Source organism: Lontra canadensis, unplaced genomic scaffold (assembly GCF_010015895.1).
Source record: "Lontra canadensis isolate GAN:19392208 unplaced genomic scaffold, GSC_riverotter_1.0 scaffold19, whole genome shotgun sequence".
Taxonomy (NCBI): domain Eukaryota; kingdom Metazoa; phylum Chordata; class Mammalia; order Carnivora; family Mustelidae; genus Lontra; species Lontra canadensis.
Genome location: NW_022631013.1, coordinates 9,908,206 through 9,924,171, shown reverse-complemented (window position 1 = coordinate 9,924,171; position 15,966 = coordinate 9,908,206). Strand labels below are relative to the sequence as shown.

The 15,966-nt window shown below is 38.5% G+C and overlaps 1 protein-coding gene across 1 annotated transcript in view; it reads right to left on the bottom strand.

Moving 5' to 3' along the window:
• Positions 1-15,966, bottom strand: part of UBE2R2 (ubiquitin conjugating enzyme E2 R2) — a 119,990-nt gene that overhangs the window by 15,442 nt on the left and 88,582 nt on the right. The window contains exon 3 of the mRNA XM_032860390.1: positions 3,391-3,488. Within this exon, the coding sequence (XP_032716281.1) occupies positions 3,391-3,488 (98 nt within the window). The remainder of the gene's footprint in view (positions 1-3,390; positions 3,489-15,966) is intronic.

The window sequence follows — 15,966 nt, the reverse complement described above, 5'->3', positions numbered from 1 at the left end:
CATCGGGCTCTCTGCTCAGTGGGGAGCCTGCTTCCTCCTCTCTCTCTCTCCCTGCCTCTCTGCCTACTTGTAGATCTCTGTCTGTCAAATAAATAAATAAAATCTTTAAAAAAAAAAAAAAAAAAAAAGGAAAGAAAAGAAATCCTTGTGTAAGTCAAGAAGCTTCCAACTTTTCATTTTTAACAAAAGTAGAGTTCCTGGGGGCACCTGGGTGGCTCAGTGGGTTAAAGCCTCTGCCTTCAGCTCAGGTCATGATCCCAGGGTCCTGGGATTGAGCCCCGCATTGGGCTCTCTGCTCAGCGGGGAGCCTGCTTCCCTTCCTCTCTCTCTGCCTACTTGTGATGTCTGTAAAAAAAAAAAAAAAGGTAGCGTTCCTGAGTTACTACCTTTTCAGATCATTAAAAATGACTAACAAAGGGGCACCTGGGTGGGTCAGCTGAGTATCTGATTCTTAGTTTCAGTTCAGGTCATGATCTCAGGGTTGTGAGATCCAGCCCTGCTTTGGGCCCCACACTGGGCATGGCAACTGCTTAAGATTCTCTCTCTCCCGGGATGCCTGGGTGACTCAGTCAGTTAAGTGTCTGTCTTGGGCTCAGGTCATGATCCCAGGGTGCTGGGATCGAGCCCCGCAACAGGCTCTTGGCTCAGCAGGGAGCCTGCTTCCTCCTCTCTCTGCCTGCCTCTCTGCCTACTTGTGATCTCTGTCTCTATCAAATAAATAAATAAAATCTTTAAAAAAAAAATCTAAAATGGTTCTAAAATTTAGAAGTCATTTAAAGAGAAAACATCAATAACAAAACCATAATGAGATACCATGTCCCCCCACTAGGATGGTGATAACAACACAGATAGTAACAATTGTTAACGAAGATATGCAGAAACAAATTCTCAAACACTGTTGGTAGGCACGTACTATTTAGTGCAGCCATGTTGGAAAACGGTTTGGCAATTCCTCAAAAAGTTAAACAGTGAGTTATCATATGACCCAGCAATTCTATTCCTAGGTATATATCCAAGGGAATAAAAAACGTATATATGCAAAAACCTGTACATAATGTTTATAGCAGCATGATTCATAATAGCCAAAAAATGGAAACAACCCAAAGGTCCACTGAATGAAGAATGGATAAACCAAGGGTGGTATAAGCATTCAATGGAATTATTATTCAGCCAAAAAAAAGGTATGAAGTACTGATTAATGCTGTAACAAAGATGAACCTTGAAAAAATTCCAAGTTAAAGAAGCCAATCACAAAATACTACATCTGGAATGAATCTACTCCTACAAAATATCCAAACAGGTAAAATTCTAGAGACAGAAAGTAGACTGGTGTTTTCCTAGGGTTGCAGGTAGAAGGGTGGAGGTGGAGGTTGAGGGATAATGGGAGTATAAATGCTAAGAGGTATGAGTTTCTTTAGAGGTGATAAAAATGTTCATGGGGCACCTCAGTGGCTGAGTCGGCTTCGTGTCTGACTCTTGATCTCAGCTCAGGTTTTGATCCTAGGGTCGTGAGTTCAAGCCCTGCATTGGGCTCCACACTGGGCACAGAGCCTACATTAAAAAAAATTTTTTTTTAAAAAGCTCTAAAATTGATTGTGGGGATACTTGTACAGCTTTCTATTTAAAGAACAGTAAATTGTACACATAAAATGGGAGATTGTTGGGTATGGGAATTATATCACAATAAAATGTTTAAAAAAGAATAGATCGCTATGATTTTTGCAAATAATTCAGAAGGAATTAAGATTTAGTTTCACTGCCATATAAAATGTTAATCCATTATCATATGTAAATATGGTCTCTTAATCATTGCATCTAATATGTATATTTATGTTATATATGTTAGTCCTCACATATATGTGTATATATATATACATATGTATATAGATGCACATATTCTCGGGTATGTATATTAGTATATATAATGTACATTCATACATTATGTATACACATGAAATTGCAGCTATATTTCTGACTCAATCTAACACAGTAGTAATTATTCATGGCTACATGATCTAACTGAAAACAAATGTCTATCTACCAGATTTAAAATGTACTTCTAATAATTATTAATAATAATGTAAAAAGTAAAAGAATATTGAAAGCATAATTGATGTACTGTTTTTAATCAACTATATAATAAACTAATTCAATAGAGTAATCAGTTTTGTCTTGTCACAGCAATTAAAGTACAGATTTTTCTTTCAGAAAATTATAGGATAAATAAAATATATAAGGCTATCAAACATAAAAATTTCAAGTATTAAGATAAAACTCAGTAAATTCAAATGCAAGCAGAAAAAGGGTATTTTTAAACTACTTATATTTGAGATGTTTTAAAAAACTGTACCTAAAAAACAGAACACAGAAATCTGCACCTAAAAACATGCAACAGTGGGAGCGCCTGGCTGGCTCGGTCAGTAGAGCATGCAACTTTTTTTTTTTTTTTTTAATTTCTTTTCAGTGTTCCAGAATTCATTGTTTATGCACCACACCCAGTGCTCCATGAAACACATGCCATCCATAATACCTACCACAAGGCTCACCCAACCTCCCACCAGCCTCCCCTCCCAAAAAGCTCAGTTTGTTTCTCAGAGTGCAAGCATGCAATTCTTTATCTTGGAGCTGTAAATTCAAGCCCCATGTTAGGTGTAGAGATTACTCAAAATAAAATTAAAAAAAAAAAAAAAAAAAAAAAAGGCTACAAAAACATGCCACAGTGTAGTTTTTCAAAAATTTTTTAAGTTAGGTAACCTACTCTTAAACATATAGACCACTACTCTAAACAAATGGTTAAATAACCATCCATTTATACAGATAGTTCAACAGATCAATTAACAGATGAACAATCTTAATATTGCACTGTATGTTAACTAATTAGAATTTAAATACAAATTTGAAAAAAAAAAAGATAGATAATGAAAGGGAATCAAAAGAAATACATAAGCCCTTAAAATCATTAAGAAACATTCATACACATATAAAACAAAGTAACAACAGATAATGGAAGCTCTTTTAAACACAGCAAGTATATAAAGTCAATTGAGTTTGTAAAGACTTAGATTTTTTCTGCAAAATGTATTAAGAATCCTGGATTAAGAAAACAACCAATTCAAACATGGACATCATGAGATCCAAAGATGCAGGATGGAACTTAAGATAATGTAACAGGAAGAATTCAGACTAAGATGCACATAAACAAATGAGTAATAAATGCAATTACTGCTCTGTAAGTAAGACTCTTAAAAATGATGCATTTTTAAGGAGTCTTTTTGTACATGGTTGTTTTGTCTTCTGGTAGAGCTTTAAGTAACACGTATGTGTTATAAAGATAATATCCAATCTTAAGAACCACTGAAAAACCAGATTATTCCTTATGTAACCCCTTACCTGACATTCTGAGTAGGATTCCACCTTTCAGAGGGCAGTTCTCCACTCTGTGGGTCATCTACAGGCGGATGAAGAATTGAAATGCATACATCTCCATTCTATGAGACACAAACATTAGATTTAGTAAATACTCAAAAATATGATGCAAAAAGGGACATCAGTTCTGCTGAAGTTTCTTTCATTCCTAGAAAATCTGCCTTCTCATCATTAGGGGAGAAAACAATTCTGCTTTTTCTTCATGTTTGCAATCAATGCTGAAGAAATTTTTTTAAAGATTTAATATATTTATTTGTGTGTGTGTGTGTGTATGTGTGTGTGAGGGAGAGAGAGAGCGCGCGAGCATGCACTAGAGGGAAAAGGGGAGAGAGAGAGAATCTGAAGCAGACTCTGCCCCGATCCAAGAGCCCAATGAGGAGCTCAATCCCATGACCATGAGATTATGTCCTGAACCAAAACCAAGAAGAGTCAATCACTCAATCAACTGAGCCACACAGGCACCCCAACGCTGAACAATTATTAAACATTTTTAATACTATGGGGGCATCTGGGTGGCTCAGTCCTTAAGTGGCTGCCTTCAAGCTCAGGTCATGATCCCGGGATCCTGGGATGGAGCCCCGCATCGGGCTCCCTGCTCTGTGGGAAGGCTGCTTCTCCCTCTCCCACTGCTTGTGTTCTCTCTCTAACTTTGTCTCTCTCTGTCAAATAAATAAAATCTTTAAAAAAATCTTTTTGAAAAAACTCTTTTGTATTATAAATATTAGTTCTGACCAATCTGTAAGATGTATTTCTTAAAAAAGAAGCAGTATGTTTATAGCACCATCCTTCTAAGAAAAACTCATTTAAAATTGAGAGGGGCGCATGGGTGGCTCAGTCGGTGGAGTGTCTGACTCTTGGTTTTGGCTCAGGTCATAATCTTGGGGTTGTGGAATTAAACCTCACATTGGGCTCTGCGTTCTGCGGGGAGTCTGCTTCTCTCCCTCTCCCTTTGACCTTCAACCCCCATGCCTGACTGCTCATTCTCATGTGCTTGTGCTCGCTCTCTAAAATAAATATATCTATAAAAAAAAATAGACATATATAATAACTGAGATTCAAGAGTCTTCAGGAGCAACCAAATATCTTTATTTTCAGACACATCTGAATCTAAAGTACATGAAAAGAAAAACCCCTCCCAAAATTTGACCTCGCTTATAATCTGTCTAGAGAGATGCTATAACCACCTTTAACATCCATGGTTTCAATAAGTATGGTTTATATAAACTGAAAATATGCCTCCCAATAACTTAATTTTAATTCCCCCAGGATATGTATAAAACTCACTACTTTTTTGGGTAAGATTTTATTTATTTATTTGAGAGAGAGAGCACGCAAATGAGCATGAGAAGGGAAAGGAGCTGGAGGAGAGGGAAAAGCAGATTCCCTGCTGAAGCAGGGAGCCTGACACGGGGCTTGATCCCAGGACCCTGGGATCATGACCTGAGCTGAAGGCAGATGCTTAACTGACCTAGCCACCCATGCACCCTTTGGTTCATAAATTTAAATTATAGGACCTAATCCACATGTACATTTAGTTTAAGTCAAATACATATGGATTGCTTACCATATGCATCACAGATTGTTATTCAATAGAAAAAAGACTAAGATATATTCACCAATCTTAGCCTAAAATGAAAGATTCAAAATTCTAAATAATTAGAGATATAACTAAAATACAAAAATCTTACATATACACAACCCAAATTTAGAAATACACACAAAATATACAACCATATCAAGATAACAGAACATTTTTAAAAGGAGAATAAAATTTTTAAAATACCAAATACTAAATTCTAAAACTTGTTAGATGCTATGAGGAAGGTTAAAAAAAAAAAGGCACAAGAGAAACAAGGAGAAATTTAGGGTATGTTTGGATAGAGGACACCTGGCACATGGTGTGAAAGACAAACTAAAGGCTTAGTGTTTGAGAAAGCTTTGAGATGGGTCTTGAATAGTAACTATAATTTTAACAACCTAAAAAGGAAATTTAGACATGAGTTAGCCCAGAGAAAAAACCAACATTATAGGTGCGCCTGGGTGGCTCAGTGGGTTAAGCCTCTGCCTTCGGCTTGGGTCATGATCTCAGGGTTCTGGGATCGAGCCCCACATCGGCTCTCTGCTCAGCGGGAAGCCTGCTTCCCCCTCTCTCTCTGCCTGCCTCTCTGCCTATTGTGATTTCTCATCAAATAAATAAATAAAATCTTTAAAACAAACAAACAAACAAACATCATAAACAGAATATGCTAGGGTAGTTCTATTTGTTTTGCACTGCTACTGTAACAAATCACCACACACTTAGTAGTTAAAACAGCAATTTATTGTTTTACACTTTTGTAGGTCAAAATCTGACACTATTCTCACAAGGCTAATTCAATGTGTCAGCAGCAGTGTACTCCTCCTTTCTGAAGTCTCTAAGAAAAAAATCTCTTTCCTTGTCCTTTCTAAGCTTCTGAAGGCCACGCACATGCCTTTGCTCTTGGTCTTCCTTCCTCTAATCTTCAAAGCAAGCAATGTTGCATTTCTCTGGGCCTTTCTCACATAATCACATCTCTCACTCTCATTTCCTGTCTACCTCTTCCACTTGAAAGTTACAGTGGGCCCACCTGGGTAATCCAGAATAATCTCTTTATTTTAAGGTCAGCTAATGATTAGCAACTTTAATTTTTCTTTAACATATAAGCTAACATAACACAGGTTCCAGGGATTGGGATGTGGACTATTCTGAAGGACCATTATTCTACCTACCACAACGGTAAAGAAACCACCTGTAATGAAAAATAGATTATATATAAAAATTAGACCAGAAAAATATGTTACTTTGTTCTGAGTTTATACCTATACACATAAAAATTTCTGAGCTGTGGAATGACATACGTAGATTTGTACTCAGAAACAACTTATTAAAAGATGGGCATCTCAACTGATGCAAAGCATTTGACAAAATGCAACACTTTTTCATGATAAAAACACTAAAAAAATTATAAATAGAAGGAAAGTATCTCAACATTGTAACAGAATTAAAAAAGAAAAAAAAACTCAGGGGGGCCTGGGTGGCTCAGTGGGTTAAAGCCTCTGCCTTGGACTCAGGTCATGATCCCAGGGTCCTGGGATCGAGCCCCGCATCGGGCTCACTGCTTAGAAGGGGCCCTGCTTCCTCCTCTCTCTCTGCCTGCTTCTCTGCCTACTTGTGATCTCTGTCTGTCAAATAAATAAATAAAAATCTTAAAACAAAACAAAACAAAACAAAAACCCTCACAGCTAGCATTACACTAAATGGTGAAATCTTTCCTCCTAAGATCAAGAACAGGACAAGGATAATCATTTTTACCACTGCTATTTAACACTGCCCTGAAAGTGCCAGCCAGAGCACTAAACAAGAAAAAAGCAATAAAAGGCACACAAACTGGAAAGGAAGAATTAGAATTATTTCAAACAAATGACAAAATTTCAAGGAACTTATATGATAGCTACTAAAGCTAATAAAGAAATTCAGCGAAGTTCTAAGATATAAGATCAAAACTCAAAAATCAGATTTACTTCTCTATACCAGCAATAACCTAAACAGGGTAACGTAAAAAGGATTATTGCGAAAACAATTCCATTTACAATGGCATCTAAGAGGATAAAATACTGAGGAATAAATCTAACTAAGGAGGTGCAAGATCTGTACACAGAGAACTATTAAAACACAGCTCAAAGAAATGAAAGACCTAAAGTAAACAGAAAAATATCCCCAATTTGATCTACAGATTAAATGAAATCTTATCAAAATCCTAGCTTCCTGGGGCAACTAGGTGGCTTAGTGGGTTAAGTCTATGCCTTCAGCTCAGGTCATGATCTCAGGGTCCTGGGATCAAGCCCCGAGTCAGTCTCTCTGCTCAGCAGGGAGCAGGGAGCCTGCTCTCCACCTTCTCTCTCTGCCTGCCTCTCTGCCTACCTGTGATCACTGTCAAATAAATAAAATCTTTAAAAACAAACAAATCCTAACTGTCCTTTTTCCAGAAATTAAAAAACTGATTCTAAAATTTATACAGAAATTTAAGGTACCCACAAAAGCAAAAACAATCTTTTTTTTTTTTTTAAGATTTTATTTATTTATTTGACAGACAGATCACAAGCAGGCAGAGAGGCAGGCAGAGAAAGAGGAGGAAGCAGGCTCCCCGCCGAGCAGAGAGCCCGATGCGGGGCTCGATCCCAGGACCCCGAGATCATGACCTGAGCCGAAGGCAGCGGCTTAACCCACTGAGCCACCCAGGTGCCCCGAAGCAAAAACAATCTTAAAAAAGAAGAGTAAATGGGGTACCTGGGTGGCTCAGTTAGTTAAGAGTTCTGCCTTCGTTCGGCTCAGGTCATGATCCCAGGGTCCTGGGATGGGGCCCTGAATGGGGCTCCCTGCCCAGCTGGGAGCCTGCTTCTCCCTTTCTTCCCCATTCATACTCTGTTGCTACCTCTATCTCAAATAAATAAATTTTTTAAATCTAAAAAAAAAAAATAATAATAATAATAAAAGAGTAAAGGGAAGCGTGGGTGGCTCAGCTGTTTAGGCATCTCATCTCAGGGTCCTGTTATCAGGACCCACATCAGGCTCTACACTCAGTGTAGAGTCTGTTTGTCCCTCTGTCCCTCCCCCTGCTCATGCATGCTCTCCCTCTCTCTCAAATAAATAAAACATTTTTTAAAAAGAGTAAAGGGGCACCTGGGTGGCTCAGTCATTGAGAGTCTGCCTTCGGCTCGGGTCATGACCCCAGGGTCCTGGGATCAAGTCCCACATTGGGCTCCTTATTCTGTGGGAAACCTGCTTTTCCTCCTACTCCCCCTGCTTGTGTTCCCTCTCTCGTTGTGTCTTTCTCTGTCAAATAAATAAAATCTTTAAAAAAATAAATAAATAAAAATTAAAAAATTTAAAAAAGAGTAAAGTTGGAGAACTCACACTTCCTGATTTCAAAACTTCGTATAAAGCTAAAGTCAACAAGACAGTTTAGGATTGGCTTAATGATAAACCTATAGACCAAAAGACTAGAACTAAGAGTCACCAAATAAATCCATACATCTACGGTGAAATGATTTTTGACAAGGATCCTACGTCCATTCTATGGGGAAATAAGTCTCTTCAACAAATGATGCTAGGATAACTGAAATTCCAAAAACAGAGGAGTGAAGCTGGATTCATACCTTATACCATGTACAAAATTAACTCAAAATGGAACAAAGATCTAAGAGCTAAAATCATAAAACTCTTTCAAGATTTATTTTTATTATTTTATTTATTTGAGAGAAAGAGAGAGAGAATGAGAGGGGAGAGGTCAGAGGGAGAAGCAGACTCCCCGCCAAGCAGGGAGCCTGATGTGGAACTCAATCCCAGGGCTCCAGGACCATGATCTGAGCCAAAGGCAGTCGCCTGACCAACTGAGCCACCCAGGCGCCCCATAAAACTCTTAAAAAAAAAAAGAAAAACAAAAACAAAAAACAAAACCGAGGGTGCCTGGCTGGCTGAGTTGGTTAAGCAACCACCTCTTGATTTCAGCTCAGGTCATGATCTCAGGGTTATGAAATCCATTCTGGCTTTGGGCTCCTGCTGGGCTTGGAGCCTGCATAAGATTCTCTCTCTCTTCCTCTCCTTCTGTCCCTGTCCTCTCCCTCTCTAAAACCAAAACAAAACATAGGGGTAAATCTTCATGACCTTCAATATGGCAATGTATTCTTAGATATGACACCAAAAGCATGAGCAACAAAGATAAACCAGACTTCATCAAAACGAAAAGCTTTTATGCAAAGGGCATTTATCAACAAAATGATTTTTTTTAAAGATTTTATTTATTTGATAGAGATCACAAATAGGCAGAGAGACAGGCAGAGAGAGAAGAGGAAGCAGGCTCCCCGCTGAGCAGAGAGCCCGATGTGGGGCTTGATCCCAGGACCCTGGGATCATGACCTGAGACGAAGGCAGAGGCTTTAATCCACTGAGCCACCCAGACGCCCCTCAACAAAATGATTTTTAAAAGCCCTACAGATTGGGACGCCTGAGTGGCTCAGTTGGTTAAGCGGCTGCCTTAGGCTCGGGTCATGATCCCAGTGTCCTGGGATCGAGTCCCACATCAGGCTCCTTGCTCAGCGGGAAGCCTGCTTCTCCCTCTGCCTCTGCCTGCCACTCTGTCTGCCTGTGCTCACTCTCTCTGGGAAAAAAAAAAAAAAAAAAAGGTTAAAAAAAAAAAAAGCCCTACAGATTTGAAGGAAATATCTCCAAGTCACATATCTGATAAGGGTTTAATATCCTTCATCAGACAGAACTCCTGCAACTCAAAGACAAAAAGATAAACCAGCCAATTGAAAAATGGGCAAAGGACTTGAACAAACATTATTAGTCAGTAGGGAAATGCAAATCAAAACGACAATAAGAAATCACTTAACATCACCTTGTGATGGTTAGAATTAAAACAAAAATTACAAAATAAACATTAGTGAGGATGTGGAGAAACAGGAATCCTCATACATTGTTGGTGGGAATATGAAATGGTTCATTTGCTGTAGAACCATCTGGTTGTTCCTCTAAAAGTAAAACACATAATTACCCATTTGATCTTGTAATTCCACTCCTAGGTATATAAGCAAAAGAAATGAAAAAAGTACTCAGCAAGATATCTATACACATTGTCACAGCATCACTATTCACATAACCAAAAGGTGGAGAAGGTCCAAATGTCCATCAATAGATGGATGGATACTATGGATATCATCCAGCCATAAGGATAAATGAAGAATTGGGGCCCATGCGTGGCTCAGTCAAGTAGCCAACTTGTGGTTTCAACTCAGGTCATTATCCAACAGCCCTGAGGCTGAGCCCTGCATCTGGCTCTGCGCTTAGTGTGGAGTCAGCTCCAGATTCTCTCTCCTTCTCCTCCAGGTTGCACATCCACCTTCTCTCTCAAATAAATAAAATATTTTTTTTAAAAAATGAAGTATTGATACACAATACAACATGGAGGAACTTCCAAAGCATTAGACTAAGTGAAAGCCAGAGACAAAGATCCATATTGTATGATTCTCTTTTTAAGAAATATCCAGAATATATAAACACACAGAGATAGAAAGTTGGGGACATGGCTGTCAGAGACTAGGACTAGGGTGAAATGGGAATGGGGAAAAATTGTGTTATAGGTAAGGTATTATACAGGAGTGATGGAAATACTTTACAAACAGAGGTGACAATTGAACAACACTGGGATCACATATTAAATGTCCCTGAATTATGTTTACTTTAAATGGCTCATTCTATGTGAATTTTACCTCAATAAATTACTATTATTTATTATAATTATTATTTTTAAAGTATAGGGGAAGTTCTGGGTCTCCATAAATGATGCATTTTTAAGATTTTAATTTATTTATTTGAGAGAAAGCATGCACACAAGTAGGGAGCGGTGGGGGACAGAGGACGAAGCAGACTCCCCGCTGAGCAGGACCCTGAGATCACGACCTAAGTCAAAGGCAGAAAGACGCTTAGCTGACTAGAGCCACCCAGGTGCCCCCAGACAGTTCTAAATGTAAAATTAAGGCTATCTAGCCTAGGCACCCTCCAAATCTAATTAAACTGAAATCTCTAGTATTCTTTATTTTTAACAACTTCTCCCCAGGATTCTGATTTGCAGCCAACCTTGGGCATAGCACTACCAAGGGAAATCTTTTCCCTGTACCTTAAATTTAGAGAGAATGGATAAGATCTGCAAATCCATGAATATAACTACATAAATGTATATTAAATCCTGCTTGTCAAAGACTAATTACAAACCAGAGCCCAGCTCTACAAAAGGACAAATTTGGTGGCCTAAATATTATTATGTTCTCAATAATGGCTAATGTACCTATACTTAAACCCTTCAAGTTTGTATACTCTCACAGTGCAAACTAGTGTCCTTATTTAATTTTTTTAAAAGAAAAACTCTAAGGAAAAATGAAAAATCTAACTAAAAAATAACAAACTCAAACTTTTAATAATTAAATCGCATTTGCTAGGTAAAATCTCAACATCCAATCAGAATCAAAATCATCTGGTTTCTGGTGACTTTCTTCACCTTACTCCTTTGTTCATATAAACCAAGATTAAAGTCACACAGAGATATTGACAGTTCTACAGGAACATTCCACAAACTTTTCCCTAATGATTTAGGACTAAAGAATATTTCACAAGTCAAGTAATGAGTTGTTTTAATGCTGGAAACAAAAAATATATACATTTGGGCGCCTGGGTGGCTCAGTGGGTTAAGCCGCTGCCTTCGGCTCAGGTCATGATCTCAGGGTCCTGGGATCGAGTCCCGCATCGGGCTCTCTGCTCAGCAGGGAGCCTGCTTCCCTCTCTCTCTCTCTCTGCCTGCCTCTCTGTCTACTTGTGATCTCTCCCTGTCAAGTAAATAAATAAAATCTTAAAAAAAAATTTAAAAAAAAAAAAAAAATATATATATATACATTTTACTGGGTACAAAAGAAAAGTTATATCAATCTATCTTAGTAGTTAAAGCAAACAAAATACAGGTTACCAACTTCTGATCAGCACATAAGAAAGCATTCATATTCATTTGAAGAATCTTTTTTTTTTCCTTAAAGATTTTATTTATTTATTTGACAGAGATCACAAGTAGGCGGAGAGGCAGGCAGAGAGAGGTGGGGAAATAGGCTCCCTGCTGAGCAGGGAGCCTGATTTGGGGTTCGATCCCAGGACCCTGAGATCATGACCTGAGCTAAAGGCAGAGGCTTAAACTGAGCCACCCAGGCGCCCCTCATTTGAAGAATTTTTAAATGAATTCAAAGAGAAATGTTTTGTTCAGGTCCATTTTTAAAGACCACTGACCAAAATTATGTAAATTTTTAATGTTCATCAAATGCACACTTTTTATTAAAAAGATTTTATTTATTTGAGAGAGAAAGAAATAGAGAGGGAGAGATGGAGGGAGGGAGAATGAATGTGGGGGGTAGGGTCAGAGGGAGAAGCAGACTCCCCACCAAGCAGGGAGCCTGACGTGGGACTCAACCCGGGGACTCCAGAATCATGACCTGAGCCAAAGGCAGTCACTCAACCAACTGAGCGACCCAGGTTCCCATCAAGTGCACACTTTAAAAATTGATAATAAATACTGATAACATTTTAACAAACACTCAGCATCTTTATATGGATTAAGTTCAAGCCTGTTTCTGATGATTTACCAAGACAATACAGAAACAGAATTTGTCTCCCCTCTACAGAGGAACAAAGAGCAGCTATAGACAAGTAATAAATGTTTTAACTTCCCCATTCTACACTTTACTCCAAATAAAGTCTGTAGTTTACGTAACAGTATTATTTTTTTTAACTTAACAGTATTGTACCAAAGTTAATTTCTCAGTTTTGATGAATGTACTATTCTTGCATAAGATGTTAACATTAGAGAAACCTGAGTAGAAGTTATATGAGAACTTTCTGTACTATTCTGCAAACTCTTAAGTCTAAAACTATTTTTAAGAAGTGGATTTATTTTTAATTTTTTAAAAGACCATGTTTGGGGGCGCCTGGGTGGCTCAGTGGGTTAAAGCCTCTGCCTTGGGCTCAGGTCATGATCCCAGAATCCTGGGATCGAGCCCCACATCGGGCTCTCTGCTCAGCAGGGAGCCTGCTTCCCCTCCTTCTCTCTCTGCCTGCTTGTGATTTCTGTCAAATAAATAAATAAAAATCTTAAAAAAAAAAAAAAAAAAGACCGTGTGTGTGTGTGTGTGTGTGTGTGTGTGTGTGTGTGTGCGCGCGCACGCGCGCTTAATTTTACTTGACAGAGAGAGCGAGCCAGAGAGCACAAGCAAGGGGAGGGGCAGACGGGAAGGAGAAGCAGGCTTCCACTGAGCAGGGAGTCAAACTTGGGGCTCTATCCCAGGACCCTGGGATCATGACCTGAGCTGAAGGCAGAGGCTTAACGCACTGAGCCACCCGGGCACCCCAAAAGTGGGTTTAAACTTCACATCGTTAGTATATTTATAGTACCTAGACATTGAAATGAAAGCATTTTAATAAAAATTATAAATGTTTGGGGCGCCTGGGTGGCTCGGTGGGTTAAAGCCTCTGCCTTCAGCTTAGGTCATGATCCCAGGGTCCTGGGATTGAGCCCCGCATCGGGCTCTCTGCTCAGGAGGGAGCCTGCTTCCCACCCCCCTCTGCCTGCCTCTCTGCCTACTTGTGATCTCTGACAAATAAATAAATAAAATTTTTAAAAAAAATTATAAATGTTTTAGAATTTTAAAATTTTATATTTAAATTTTATATGAAATAAGTTCAATAATGAACTTAAGCAGTTTATCCTAGCATTAAAAAATCATCAGAGAATATAATATTATAACTTTATTTGTAATTGATACTAATATGACTTCTTTGGTTTTATTATTTGATTCCTGGGAGGAATAACAAAGTAAATTCCCAGAGAAACCACAGAAAAACCACAGCTCTATTAGATAATTCCACCAAAAGAAGAAAAGAATAATTTAATCAAAGAGAAAGAAATGTACATTAAATGAGCAAAGGAGATGAAGCAGAACTAGGTGAGGTATCATTTGTTGCATTATCTAATAATTTTACTGAGTGTTATCAAATAAGAAGGGAGTAAGCCCTTATTTTAAAGCACCCTGCTATCTAAAGGATTCAAATGAATTTCCTAATTATCTCGCTGTGAATATAGTGGTGTACACAGAACACAGAAAGACCATATGTGGATGGGAAGGGTGGAACGGGTGAAGAAGATAGGTAACCGGGATGGTTAAATTTATGTGTCAACTTGACTCGGCTAAGGGATGCTCAGATAGCTGGTAAAACATTACTTCCAGGTGTGAAGATGTTCCCAGAAAAAAATTAATATTTCTATCCGTAGACTAAATAAAGAATATCCACCATAATGGGAACAGAGATCCTACTGGGGAAAGCATCATCCAGTCCATGAGGGCCTGAATAGGACAAAAATGCAAAGGACAAATTCAACTGAGCTGGAACACTGAAACTCTGGGTTTTGGGGCCTTGGTACTCTAGGATTGCCACCAGCAGCTTCCTAGTTTCCAGGCCTTTGGATTCAGTCTAAATTATACTCCCAGCTTTCCTAGTTTTACAGCTTGTAGAGATTGTGCAATTTCTCAGACTTGATAACCATGTGAACCAACCTTTATAAATAAACCTCTAGTATTTATCTCTATGTATGCTCTAGGTTCTGTTTCTCTGGAGAACCCTAATACAGTATTACTACTGCTTTTACCTGGTCTTTTCTGAATAATAATTAAAATATAATTTATGATTACAGGGCGCCTGGGTGGCTCAGTTGGTAAAGGAACTGTCTTCGGAGTCCCGGAGTCCCAAGATTGAGTCCTGCGTCAGGCTCCCAGCTCCTTGGGGAGTCTGTTTCTCTCTCTGACCTTCTCTCCTCTCATGCTCTCTCTTTCTCAAATAAATAAAATCTTTAAAAAAATAATTTGTGATTACAGCTTTATTGTAGAGGACTCTTGACCTATGCAGTTCTTTCAATTTCTGAAAAGCTGATAATGGCATATCATCCAACTAAATTATTACAAAGATCATAAACTATGTAAATAATTAGGCCCATTCACTACTACAAACCTTAATTTTATTATCCCAAAAAAGTTATGGTTCTGTAGACTTGGCAAAAACACTTATACGAGATATCAGAGAGCTAGCTTGCTCTCTACTCAAGCCTTGGTGAGGACACAGAGATAAGCCACAAGAGTCTTCAGAAACCGACCATGCTGCTACCCTGATGTTCTAGTTTCCCAACCTGTGAATAAATAAATTTCTTCTGTTTAAGCCATCCCCTGTATGCTATTGTTATGGCTGCCCAAGATAAGACAACATGTCTTGGGAATAGCCTATTAAAAAAAGCAGAATCTAATTGTAATCATTATTAAAACAATAATATTTAAAAATACTATAACCTAGGGGCACCTTGGTGGCTCATTGGTTAAAGCCTCTGCCTTCGGCTCAGTTCATGATCACAGAGTCCTGGGATCGAGTCCTGCATCAGGCTATCTGCTCAGCAGGGAGCCTGCCTCCTCCTCCTCTCTCTCTCTCTGCCTGCCTCTCTGCCTACTTGTGATCTGTCAAAAAAAAAAAAAAAAAAAAAAACCCACTATATCCTAAAGATAATCAAATACTGTGTTTTCTATTCAATTTTGCAGTGAACCTAAAACTACTCTAAAAAAAACAGTATATTCTAGGGGTCCCTGAGTGGCTCAGTTGGTTAGGCAATTGCCTTTGGCTCTTGATGCTAGAGTCCCAGGATGGAGTATGGCATCAGGCTCCCTGCTCAGCAGGGAGTATGCTTCTCCCTTTGACCCTTTCCGTTCTCAGGCTCTCTTTCTCTCTCATTCTCTCTCTCAAATTTAAAAAAAAAAAAATTTTAATTAAAAAAATAAAATACCAGTATATTCTTAAAAATTTTTTTTAAGATTTTAGTTATTTGACAGAGAGAGAGAAAGAGCACAAGGAGGTGGAGCAGCAGGCAGAGGGAGAGGGAGAGGGAGAAGCCC